This window comes from Empidonax traillii, unplaced genomic scaffold, assembly GCF_003031625.1.
Source record: "Empidonax traillii isolate 1590-97213 ecotype Southwest subspecies unplaced genomic scaffold, ASM303162v1 scaffold19:size3308961, whole genome shotgun sequence".
NCBI classification, from domain to species: Eukaryota; Metazoa; Chordata; class Aves; order Passeriformes; family Tyrannidae; genus Empidonax; species Empidonax traillii.
Genome location: NW_020955212.1, coordinates 1,776,488 through 1,790,017, shown reverse-complemented (window position 1 = coordinate 1,790,017; position 13,530 = coordinate 1,776,488). Strand labels below are relative to the sequence as shown.

At 42.2% G+C, this 13,530-nt stretch overlaps 1 protein-coding gene across 1 annotated transcript in view; it reads left to right on the top strand.

The window, feature by feature from the left end:
• The first annotated feature begins 1,383 nt into the window (after nt 1-1,383).
• Nucleotides 1,384-13,530, top strand: part of CMTM8 (CKLF like MARVEL transmembrane domain containing 8) — a 36,106-nt gene continuing 23,959 nt past the window's right edge. The window contains exon 1 of the mRNA XM_027897700.1: nt 1,384-1,622. Coding sequence (XP_027753501.1) covers nt 1,455-1,622 — 168 coding nt within the window. The 5' untranslated portion in view covers nt 1,384-1,454. The remainder of the gene's footprint in view (nt 1,623-13,530) is intronic.

Genomic DNA, 13,530 nt, shown 5'->3' with positions numbered 1-13,530 from the left:
TTTGTCCATCATTGAGAAGTTTGTTAAATGGTTTGTGTGTGTTGTGGTTTGCTAATGGTCTTTTTTTTCTCACAAAAAAATTATACAATCTATATATCCTATCATGCTGAGTGTCTGTTGTCTTGTCCTGATGACCTGCAGTTCATATTTGCAAAACTGCAACATTTCTTTTGCCAAGACACAGGTTCCAAGAAGCCCATGGAGGCTGTGCTGAGATATACTTACACTGGGAGCAGAGGCACAATCATGCACAAGAACCACGTCCTTTGGGTAATTCATATTTCCTGCCATTCTGAGAGAAGCTCTGCCATCCTCCTTCTCCCTCCCCAGCTGATTCAATCCCTTGCTGAAAGGTAATACCGCAAAATCCACCCTTTGTTATCCAGTAGGAGAGCAGCAGTAAACAATTCAAGGACAATAGCCACTAGACATATGGAAAACATCTCATTTTTACTGAGCTGCCACATGCAGATCCGTTGCTAATGAGAATTCCTGAAGTTTGAAAACTACTATAACCTGCTTGCTTGTTGTTGTTGAAAACCCCGTACTTTTTGTGGAATGGAAGATCCCTCTAGAAGCTCTTAAATGACACAGAAAAGTTTGGTTTTGGTTTTTTAACGACTACACTTTAAACTGGAGAAGTACTAGAAAATACAGGTTAAAGAACAGCTCAACAATGTCACGTAGTAGGCCAATAGCGACCTCATACTTCACATTTCCAGTTACTATCGTGGCTTTTAAAAAGTCTTTTGTGCTGTGCAGCCTCTTGGTTATTTGGTAGAGCCCAGTAAAATCCCCATTTCCAGATCTGAGAGGGCTGTGTTATCTCCTGGACTCTTGCTACATGCCCGTGGCACTTAGCGGGGGTTCCTCTCCCAAGGATGAGCGATAGCAGCCAGTGGGGACAACAACCCTCACGTCTCCACTGCACGTTTGCTGCCCGTGGAGCCAAGGGTGACCGTCTGAAGGGACGATGACAGCAGGCACACGGGGCTGGACCCCCCGCACCCTGCTCACCCGAGAGTCTCGTGGCACAGAGGGCGGCTGGCTCAGCTCGGCTTCTCGGCTGCGCTGGAGGCAGACGGGATGCCAAGCAAGTCTGTAAAAGTCCTGGAGGTCAGGACACGGTTTTTCAGAGAGGACCCTCGCAGAGACTCCTTCCCTAGCTCTGGGGATCCCCCGCACCGCCAGACCCCCGCCGGGTCCCCCCTCAGGGGGCAGCGGCGGGAGGGCTGGGCGGGCTCCTGGGCGGGCGGCACCGCACCGGACCCGCCTCTCCGCCCGGGGCCGGCCGCCGAGCACCCTCCTCCTCCTCCCCCGCGCCGAGGCGAGGGGCTGCCCGCGGCTCCGGGGCCACACAAAGCGGCGAGTGGCAGTGCCTTCCCCGCCGCCCTCCCGGCGGCAGCCGCGCCCGGGGCCGGCCGGAGGCGCTGGGCAGCCCCGCCGCGCCCACCATGGAGCCGCCTGTGCCTCCTCAGGAGCAGCCCCCGCGCCCTCGCTCGCACACGGTCACCACCACCAGCAGCTCCTTCACCGCCAACCTGTCGGCCAGCTCCAGCACCCTCGCCTACGACAGGGAGTTCCTGCGGACCGTGCCCGGGCTCCTTATGGTGACCGAGATCGTGAGTGACCCCGGGCAGGCGGCGGGAGTCGGGCCGGCGTGGGGGGCGCGGAGGGGCGGGGGATCCTCGGCCTGGCATTGCTGTGGTGTGGAATTGGGGTGTTTTCCCCTCCGTGCATCACCCCGTGCGGGTGAGATGCGTCCGTGCCCGCAGGTGAAGCGCGGGGAAAGGACGAGCCCGTGGTTGCGAGAGCCGCTCTGCGGCCGGGGCGCGAACCTCCCGCCTGGAAACTACCGACAAATGGAAAAGTAACACGGGGCACACGCGGTCTGTTCAGCCTCCTGCAGCGTCTGCGGTATCATCACCTCCCGTAGCGGAAAGATTTTTGGAGAGTTCTCTGTAACCACATTGGCTGTGTACGCTTCGCACTTCATAGCGCATGATGTGAGAGTTAATTAGGCAACTTACTCGTCTTCTAGGTCAATAAAAACAATTTCCTTATGCTCTTAGTGGTTAATTACACCTAAGCAGAGCAGGAGATGAAGTAACAACTTTTGCGTTTGGTAGTGATTTTATTTTTTGCAGGTACTCCCACAGAAGGTGGAAATGAACTTACAGAGGGCCAGGCGGTGCAGGGTTCAGTCACTTGCCTTAGTGGTAGGTGGTGAACAGCACAATGCTGGGATCCCTCTGCAGGCCTGCGTGCCCTCAGTGTGTTAAGCAACAGATGTTCAGCATCTCCTCCTAAAAATAATGTGTTTAATGCTACTTATCTACACTATTAATAATTAAGGAACTTATAGAGCTGGTTGTCCCAAATAACTTTTTGAGTTTCCTATGTGATGTTTCTGGTGTGTTGATGTTGGAAGGATTAACTTATCTGACCACATTCGTTTTCAAGGCTTGAAAACATTGTGCTTCACCAGAGCAGTGGAATGGTTGTTGGTTTTGCTAACTTCAGAGTTAAAATAACCAAGCAGAGCTTCGTGTTGATGTGTGGTGTAAGACCTCTGGCAGGAACAATGCCATCGGCAAGGGGATGCACATTGAGATGCCAGCTTGCTGTGTGGGCAAGTATTGGTAAGGCTGTGAAGTCAGAGCCTGCTACCAGCTGGTACCTCTTATGCTGGTGTCGTTGGGAATTCTGTCAATCTTCAGCAGATACGTGATTGTTTTGGTTGTTAAATAGAGGAGGTGCTTCACTGCCAAAGTTGTGGTAGATCTGTGAATAACGAAGTCTTAGTGTTTGAAAGAACAGCTGCTTTCTTTTCCACTCCTTTTCAGTTAGTAATTACAACAGTTATGAACCTTTCTTGTACTTTATCTGAAGAGTGATCCCGCTGTAGATTGTTAGAGAGGTGCCCAAGGCTTTTCCCAAGCCCTGATGGAATGTCATGTATTTATCCTGAATCAGCTACACTTACATTGAGCTACATGGCCACAGGGCATGGGCAGGTTCTTGCTTACTCTTTGCTGGAAGTGTGCTTTCTAGTTTGTGTTGACAGGTGTTGATGTGCAGGTTACCTTTCTGAACAGTGATGATGGTTTTTAGGGGGATTTTGTTTCCTGTCAGCCATTCCTCATTCCTGGAACAATTATAAAATTATTCTTTTAGCCGCCATTTTGAGATACTTGAGTCCATTGACATTTAGAGGCAGATTTGATTTAAGTTTCATAAGTACTTGAAAACACATTTACCAGCTTCAAAAGAATCAACGCTACCGGATTTGTAGGATAGTGTAGAGTTCTGTCAGCCCTACAGGCTTCCATGAATGTACTTTTATTGATCAGCAGTGTGAAGGCCAGCAGTTCCTGGCTTCAGAGAGGGTGACAGGAGTCTCTCGATGTAGATTAACTTTTACTGGTTTGTGATGATGTATTTGAGAGAATGGAGGACAGTTCTAATATGAAATTGAAAGCAGTAAGGCAGGTCCTACAGAAGTAGAGTACTGACAGTGCCTTTGAGACAATATTTCTGGTTCTTAACTCTTAACTACTTATTTTAAAGCAGCTGTGAAATTTTAAATCTGTTCTGTGAAATTAAAGGAAAAGAGAAGCATTAGTGAATTTTCTGATACAGAACTAATTGAAAAAATCCCACAGTTATTAAAATTAAACAGTGAGTTTATGTGTGTGTGTGTATATATATATATATATTTGGCATTGATTTATGGTCAAATGTTTTCCATCAGTTCTGCATATTCTTTTCTTTTTCTAACAGAAAATGTGTTTTAAAAGATCGTTACACAAGTTCTCTATTTCAAAATTGGCTGTGCATATTCAGCAGTAATGGAGTTTTGTACCCTGAGTCTACCTGTTCCGATTGTTGTGGCCTGCCTTCAGAGATTGGCCCTTCAGGGTGTTTCTGACCCTCAGTACTGATCCCTCAGCTCACAGCATGATCCTTCTGCTAAGGATTTACAAAGCTGCAAATGACACCAACTCATATGTTGGAAAGGGGACTGGTTTTAGTAATATCTGTTATCACTGCAGTTACTCATCTGCGAGACCCCATGTTCACTGATAACGTGTTAAAGCTAAGCTCAGGGTGTTAGACAGCAGTGCTGAGTGTTCCCAGTATGTGCTGTGGGGCTGCATAAATACTTGATTATTGCCACTGTCAGTCAGCAATGTGCATGCAGCAAGAGAAGTGAAGTTTTTTGGTCTCCTGGCTCGGAGACTGGAACTCTTCTTCTCTGTGTAGGCAAAGGGTAAATCCATGTTATTCTTTGACCAAAGAAAATGGAAAAGCAGAAAGTCACCACATAAACTAAATCTTCCAGTCCCTTACATGAAGGATCTTGATCAGGTTTTGTTTCCACATCCCTAATTTGGGTGCTGCGAAGATGAATTAAGTGCTGCGTGGATTTCCATGTGTGCTGGTAACCAGCCTACATCTGCACTGAGACTGTGGTTTAATGGCACAGTAAATTCAGCTTAACAGCTCCTACTCAGAGATTCTTTGTAGTGCTGCAAAGCTCTGGTCTGCTATTAACTCAGTCTACTGTTTCCAATTTGTTCAAAACGAGTTAGCTTTATAAAGACAGGTTTTGTGATGGATCAGGTGTCATCTGTCCTTTATGTAGCTGCTCTAGAGCCGGCATAAATCTGGGATGAGGTTGACTGTGCATGCTGAGCAGTAATAGAGTCATGTAGCCGAACCTGGTTCAGCTTAATTCTGCAATGCCGTTTGGTCTGGCACTGCACACATCCAGTATGAATGCACACACAAGCGCAGCCTGAAGTGTAGGCTAAATTGGCTGGTGCTGACAGATTTCCATTGCCTTCTACATCTGCCTCCATGAGCAGGGCGGGTGCAAGGTTTCCTGCCACTCACTGGGAAAGGACTGGGATTAGTTTTTTTCAGTGCAAGGACCGAAATAGAAAATGCCATTGATTTCTGAGGGCGGCATTTGGGAAGTGGCATAAAACGCAACTTGGTGCATGGAATCTTATCCAAAGTACTTACATATAGAGCAGTGAAGCTTGCTGGACAAGGCAGGGGCTTCTGGCTCCGGAGATTTGGATTCACTGGCCTTAGCTGGCCAGTGACTACTGAAAATTTAGATCTGTAACTTATCTGAGTGCCTTATCCGTTCATGGAATATGGATACAAGTCTTTGAAAGGCACGCTTTGATCTGTTGGTGGAAAGTAATACATAAGACATAAGCAGTGTTACAGGAAGTCTTTAAATGAGATGTCAATCACCTGGGTTGACACTGCAGTAAAAACATATCATATAGAAGAATGGATACTTATTCCTGCAGTGTAGCACCAACACCACCACCCCTGGAGGATTTATCCTTTCAAGAGAAGCAAGTGTAGCGATTTGCAGAGATGCCTTTTGAATGTCTCCTTTCTGTACAATGATGGCCCAGAGAAACTATGTTTATCTTCCTGAGGCTTTTATGGCCAAGATAAATGATGGCTAGTGATACCTTCTCAGAGCTTTGAATCAGCTTCTCAGGTCAAGCATTATGGATCACTTTGGGAAGGTGGAGAGTTTTGTGGTTGCTATGGATGTAGTTATAAAGATGTTTACTTTCTGGCATGATGACACTGATTCCTTCAGATAGTTGCTTCACACCAGTGTTTTCCTAGATGCAGTCTCTCGTAAAACTTGCGCTACTAATTTTAAGGCTTGTGATGGCTATTTGACCTTGAAAATAACACATACTTATTTTGTGTCAAGGTTGTGTGAGTGATATCTTGTGATGGTGTAAATTTTAGTCAATTGTAATTACAGTTGCATTTCTTTTTGCTGTTCTATGCAGATTATTCTTTGAGTGAAACGCCCAGAACAAGATAGGTACTTGAAATAGAAGCCTGATAGGTTATTTACTTTATTAGCACCATATAAAACTGTGGTTCAGATTTGTTTCTGGACAATAAAAGTAATTTTGATCACTGTTTAATTATTCTTCAAATGCAAGACCTTTGAATGTTTAATACATAAAGGGAGTCTTGTTGAATTTATTTCTTCTAATAGAATGGTGAGCCTCAGAATATTAAATAGATATTGAAAGTTATGTCGGATTTAAGATATTGAGGTTACCAAAACCAGAACAACTGAACATTTCCAAGTATTGTTCAGCAGACTTTTCTTCCTTTTTTTTTTTTCCTCTGAGAGATGCATCAGAATCACCTACAGATAATCAAGTTTTGAATTAAGTTAGCAATACAATTACATAAATGTTAAGAAAAACAGAAGTAAACAGAACTGAGACAGGGGACCATCTACTGTAAAAAAGCTAAAAGAAAAAAATTATGCTTAAAGCTCACCTTGCATTTAATCTCATGCCCTCTCTGACTGCAGTTCAAAGTTTTGTGTGTAGATCCCATCCTCTACCCTCACACCCAGTTCTTGGAATAGCCCTCAGAAACACAGAGGTTGTTCCATAAAACCCCTTTCCTCACCTGAGTAGCAGCAAGGCTTTCTCTTCTTTCAGGAACAGTAGAGATTTTTTTCTTTTTTCTTCTTATAATGCAGTTTTTACTCCAGTTTTAGTGTGTCTGCTTGCAGTTTGTTGACAATACCAAGGCACTTTCTGACATGTTGAACAAGTGCATTGCCTAGAGGAGACACACACACAAGCATCATCTTAAAATGATTCACTTTGAATTACTGAGTGGAAAAAACCTAAATCTTGTACTAGTCAGTCACTTCATCCAGTAGCTTCATCTTCCTGTGCGTGAATAAGAAAACATACAATATAAAGTCTCAGCTTTCTCCTTTACTCTTAATCAGAAAAAACTCTCACTAAAATCAGGTTTCGGTTCTGCCTTGTTTAGGTGCTATTGTTCCACTGCTAATCCATAGTGTAACTGCCTTTAATATAGTGAATACACGCCCATGTGATTTCCGTCTTCCTCTAGGATCGTATAGTTATTTAAAGTTCTGTTACCTTAAAGGTCTTTGGTTTCCTGGACAAGATTGGGGTGTTTCCTCGGGAAGAGAGAACTATCTAGGGGACAGAAGAAAATAGAACCTTTAGAATGTGCTCCAAGTGATAATAAAAGCAGTGTTAGGTCTGGCATGGTAGGAGGGTGAAAATGGCTCTTAAACTGAATGCAGAGATTTTACAAAAGGTCAAAAATGCAAAATATTCTATATACGTCAAGGTTAAGGACAAAATGTCATTATCTCTTCATGAAAAGAATGCTTTAAAGTCATACTTAAACATCAACTTTGTTGTTGGGTGGATAGTGAATATAATATAGATTCTTCTCTCTCACCCCTCCCAAACTCTAGAAAACTTTTTTTTTTTTTTTTGGTGTACCTACAAAAATTCTTATGCACACAAAGCTGATTTTAAATAATTTTTCTTGGCTTCTGTAGCCTGTGTCTGTGTGATGGTGAAATGTGCAGTCCTCCTGTTATCCCTCATGGAATAGGCAGAGCTTCCTAGGTGGTTACTTTAGCATAATGCTGTGGCTAGGTGTGTGAGTCATGAGAGTAAATGCTGAGGCTAAAATCATCATGTTCTGAGAACAAAGTTCAATGATATAGTTGCAAAGAAACTGTGACTGCGTCCCTGGAAACTGCCTTTTTCCAGATATGCCCCAGGACTCCCACATGCCTGGGTAAAGGTACTATGGGAACTGAATTGCTTGTGAGTGCAGTGATATTGCCAGATATGCAAATGATGGAGATACCTGATGCTGTGTTTTGTCCTAAAATGAATTTAAATCCTGGACTTGTCTGTGCCCCTTTGTGGTTGTGGGTTTGTTGTTTGGTTTGTTTGTTTGTTTTTTCTCCTATTGTGTTATATTCTTTTTTTTTTTTTCTTTCTGCACTGGGATTCCTGCTTTCTGTTTGGAGTGATTTATTACACACTGTTAAAGCCTTAAATTAGAAGATCTTAAAGTAGTGTATGTCTATCTAAAAAAGCCCTGGTTTCCCTGCAATGTATGATGAAGAGGTATATTTGCTAGCAATGAGAGAATGTGAGAAGGGAAAGGATGCAGACAAAAATTGGCTATGGTCACACAGGATTCTTGCAAAATCATCAATGGCCCCCAGGTTCCTGAGTCCATTCACAAAACGCTGCTTCTACAGCAGAAGCAGATGCTTTTCACTCCGTGCCCTAGGATGCTGGGAACACCCCTGTGTACCTGGGGAACCGGCTGATGTGTCTGCTCTGTGCTCTGTTGTGAACCGTGTAGCAGCAAGAAGCAAGGTTAGAGCAGTGGTGGCTCAAGGGTTCTTCTTAAAAACTGAATTCTCAAAACCACAGAAAAATTCTCTTGAGGACTGTCCTAAACCCTTCAGAATGGAAAGTGTAGAATGTGTTGTTCTTGTTGGTTGAATACCTTCTCATTCAGCCTGCTGTTCTTTCCTGTTCTCCGCTGGGAATAGCAGTGCCATATATTTAGTTTCCAATGGTTATGTGCATATATATATATATGTGTGTATATATATATATATATGTATATGTATATGTGTGAGTATATATATATATATATATATATATGCACATACATTTTTATACATATCTATATATTTATGCAGTTTTATCTTAATTTTTATTTTGGATAAAGTACATATTGTAACAGGGTGATGTTTCTGCCCTTGTTCCTCTTTCAATTCCAGGAAAAGAATACAAAGGGTATCCTAGTCCTGTTTTCTAGGGTCAAATAGCAAATAGATTTTAGCATCCATCAGACCTTCAGCAAGGTAGTTCTCTCCTTGTGGCCTGAACCAGTTCCCAGGGAAGCTGCTGGCACTGATTCACCTGCCTCTGAAAGGACTGGATCATGTATAAGACTGGTAAGACTTCAGTGAAGGAGGGACTGAGTAAGGAGAGAATCAAGTCACTGCTTCCAGTGGGAGCTGGGTTTGGTCCAAGGAAAGCTTATGTTAATTAACTTAAAGGGACCAAGCTCTTGGTTCTACATGCATTAATATATGCATAAATAAATGCTTTGCCAGGTCTCTCCACTGCACAGACTTGGATCAGTCCTGGCTGTGACTACACTTTTGCCAGGTTGGAGCACAATTTTGAGTGTTTACACTGACCCTTTTTGCAAGGTATGGGTGTGCAGATGATGCTGATGCAACAAGTGGTTTGCTGAGACAAAGATCTTTGAAGCAAACTGAAACCAATTTCAACAAATTGGTATCATTAGAGGCATGCTGCCCCAGCAGTTTGTTCTGGACAACCACAATGTTTCTGGTCTGATATGAGACGCACTAAAATCATATTTTTATAGAACCGAGACTAAGAAAGCATGGTAATCATCAGTAAGATGTCAGTCTTTGGATAGATCATAATCCAGTTACGAATATATTAAAAAAATCCTAGAAAGAGGCCATGTGGGGAAAGCAACATCTTTGATCATACTCTGGTAATTGCTTCTTGTGTTTAGCTGGTAGCCTAATGTGCACAAATTGAAAAGAAATCTGTCAGGAACCTTTGCTTCATACCAAAAACAAGACTGGTTTTGTATCATCATCTTTAAATGTGACAGCCATGTCCAGGCCTAGTTTTTAAAATACATTCAAGGTGACACTGTTCTGCACAGATCCATTTATTTAGCCTGGAAATCATAAAGCCACTAACAGGCTTCCTTTTTTTTTTTTTTTTTCTTTTTCTGTATGGGTGTATAGCAATCATTTACTGTGTATTTTAGGATATGTTCTTTACATTCAACAGTAATGCTATTCCCAAGGCTCCAGCTCCTATGGCAGACAATATCTGAATGTGGCACTGCAGTTTGGATAGATCTATGAGGAACAGTGGGTGAAACTTAAAAATGGAAACAGAGTGTTACAGGCAGGAATCAAGCACTAGGGGACAGGGAAACAGGCAAAAAAAGCCTACCACAAAAAGAAAACCTCTATAGTGTGTCTTTAAAATGACACTTCACCTGTTAGTGTCAGCTTTGGCTGTGTCCAGCTGGAGACAGCCATTGCAGGGCAGACTGACAAGGGTCAGGTGAGGAGAGGGCAAATCCATGGTGGATGTCTGTACTACTGCTGCAGACTGGAAAGCATAAACAAATGCACAATTGTCCTTTACAGGCTCAGGGCACAACTGTGATACCTGCTGGGGAGAGTGGTGTTATTATTTAACCCTTAGTGAGGGAAAAAAAAAACCACCAAAAAATGGCAGCATTTGCATTGATTTGGTTGTAGTTTAATTTTTAAAGCATGAGGTACCTTGCCGCAGTAACCTCGTGTGATGTTTCAAAGAGCTTGCGTGTGTACAGGCACATCCAAAGCCATTAAAAAACACTGTTATGGCTGAAGGTGTTGGAAATCAAAAAGCAGCAGAATTATGTTCACCCTGTCAGTGCTGGTTTGCTATTGAATTGTGTGCAGACAATGGAATGCAGTCAAAACCTGCGTGATCATGTTATTTTTATCAAGGAACTTCTGTCATGGTCACTGCACAGAAGAGTTCTTCTGGGAGTGACTGGGATATTGTGCATACAGCATTGGAGGAAGTCATGTTGTGAGTAAGGAAAGGAATTATTCAAAGAGAAAGGATGGTCTCCTGGCTAATTGCTTCCTTGGAAAATTTGATTTTTATCTTCTGCTTGCACAACATTATTCCTATGGGATCCTAAACAAGGCAAGTAAGCCTTACATTTAATTGTGTTTGCTTTTATTCCTTGTTTTCTGAATCCCCAACTTCAGGTCTGAGATGCAAAAGAAACTATTATTTCGAGCTGTGTCTGAAAGTCAGTGGGAGCTATTTCACGAGAGGCAAAATGCAGTGCCATATGAAGTGCTGTGGAAAGAAAGAGTTTTCCAGTGAAATTTGGCAAGAATTGACTTTTGACCTTAATTTTAGTGCACTGTCTGTAAAATTGGGATGCCATACTACTTTATCTCACAGAGATGTGTTTAGTACTTTATTAATTGACCTGTGAAGTAATTCAGATAACTCAATGCTTTTGAAGAGGCCAAGCAGATAAAAAGGTCTGAGTTGCACGTCTTCAGGCTGCATGAATAAACAAGGAAAAAGCAAACCAGGGGAAGGCATTAGTTCTGAAGAAGGCTTTCCCTTCTGTTGCTGCATTAAGGTGGTGGTATGGAGGAGGAGAAAGTGTGTGGAGGAGAAAGTATGTGGTCATGTAATTACAGACTGTACCATAATGTATACTTAACTAATGATAGAATTAAGGTATGTGAAGAACTCATTTCCAGCAGTGTTGCATGCTTAAGTGCAAGTATTTCAACATATGTTTGTATCTGTCTCTCTTGTCCACTCTTCTGCCTCTTTATCCCAAGTCCTAATTTTCCAGCTCTTTTCTGTGTTTTTTTTTTTTTTTTTCCCTGTCATTCCTCACCCATCCCCTCACCCCCATTCCTTCAAGCCTTCTTGCCCAGCAGCTCAGGGCAACTTGCTGAAGGCTTGCTTTGCATGACTTTCATCAAGTCTGCTCTTCTTCAGACTTGACAGAGAAAATCCACAATAGAAGATGCAGTTCTGGTGATAAGATTTTGGCAAAACAGAGTCTGAAGAGAGGAGGTGTGAGGCAGCTGAAAGAACAGGCTCTGCTCAGTGTGAAACATCCATCTTTAATGATTTTGTAGAGCTGTAGGTGCACAAAACTATACATTTTTTTAGAAAAATATTAGAAATATTGATAGTGATATAGTGATTTAGGTGAATATTGTGACATGTTTCGTTCCTGCATTTCTGGAATAAGCTTCCTTAAAACGAAAGGCTGAGCCACAGGCATAAAGCAGGTTGGGCAGAGCTAGATATTGTGAGAGCTACAACAATCTTGTGATGATCTCAATGAAAGATTTTTAGAAAAAGGCTGAAAAGCTCTTCAATATAAGAGATTCAGGATGCATGGAAAAGCAGGATCTCTGGTGGGGTTTCTGACATGCTTTGAACCCTCACTATATGCATAAGCCATGTATATTGGACTGGGCTATACAGTTACAACAGTTATTGTGGATTGCCAGTTGGCCTCCAAAATGAAAATATTTCTCCTTCCCTATGCTGTTACTAAGATACAGCACAGTACAAATGAATATATTACTAGTGTTCTTTTTATTTCTCCTAATGCATGGGAATGAGCTTGGGTGCCATATAAAATTCATACTGGACAGGAAGACAGTTGCCACTGGGGAAACTTCTGTATTTAGTTTTGGAAAACCACAGTCCTTATTTTACTCTTTTGAGTACATTCTTAAGTTACTGGAATTTAACTTCAAAAGGCAGCGTGCAGAGAAAAGTAATGACCTACTTGAAGAGATGGCTTCTCTTGTGCTGTGTTTTCTGTTTGAAATATGAACATCCATATGGAGATGCATAAAACTAATCTTGAACGTAAGACACAGGCCTGTGGAACTATAGTAGAACAACAAAACCTGCCATGATACGATAAACAGCTTTTTATGTTACAAGGTACAATTTCATTATTTCATTTGGTATATTTAAAGAATTTTCCCTGTTTAACTTCTCAGCAGAAATGGTAGGAATCTTAGCCAGGAGAATAAGGTTTCCAGTCATTTTATTCAAACTGGGGATTTCTTTCTAGACTTTGGCGATCATGAAACGTGACCAGACACTTGTACAAAGAACTTGACATTCTCTTTACGCAGTAACAGAGAACTATCTAGCAAATGTTTGCCTGAAGTCAAGATAATGTGTTAAAGGTGAGATGGGGTCTCTTGTAAAGTGTTTTACCAGCTCAAGTTAAAATTAAACTGAGTACACAGAAATAAATGAGAAGGAATTCTCTAAGCGTGGTTACATCTAATTTTCCCTTTCTTATTAAGCTAAACAGTGGAATGCTAGTCTCGGGGGGAGGGGGGGAAAGAAAAAAACAACCAACCAACCAAAAAATCCACCAAAAAAATCCACCCAGACCAATCTACCCCAAACTATGTCTGAAGTAATTTTCACTCTAAAAACTGAGCTTCATTTCAAAATGCGTATTAAATTTAGGTCTCAGTTTAAATTAAAAAAAAATAAAATCATAGAGAAGTGCATTGAAAATGAACGTTTAATCTTGAGTTGTATTGGTTGCTGCTTCTGTAAGATTACATAGACAGTGTACACACACAAGAAGACAACCCTGAGAACTGGTGCAAATAAGAGTCCGGATGAGTTGACGGGAACAAAACCAGATTAAGATCTAATGTACACAAACAATATTGTTACGAAGAGAAGGTTATAATGAATCAGTTCTTGATGTTATTAAAACCTGTCGCGAATTTCCCATTGACTTCACTCATCCCGACGTATCCGCACATGAAATGAGAAGGACATGAAAGCCTACCTACCGCGAGGGCCATGCGAGCTAATCAACGCTGATATTGTTTCACAGACTCCTAAAGATCGGCAGCTCCTTTCCGACGGTCGTTTCCTATCCACTTGTTAGTGTTTGGTAAAGGGCGGCTCTGCTGTTCCTTCCGCTCAGCGCTGAAGAGCAGTGTATGCCCAGAAACTTTCCCCACTTGTTTCTTTTGCCAGCACCATGGATTAGTCTAATAAGAGA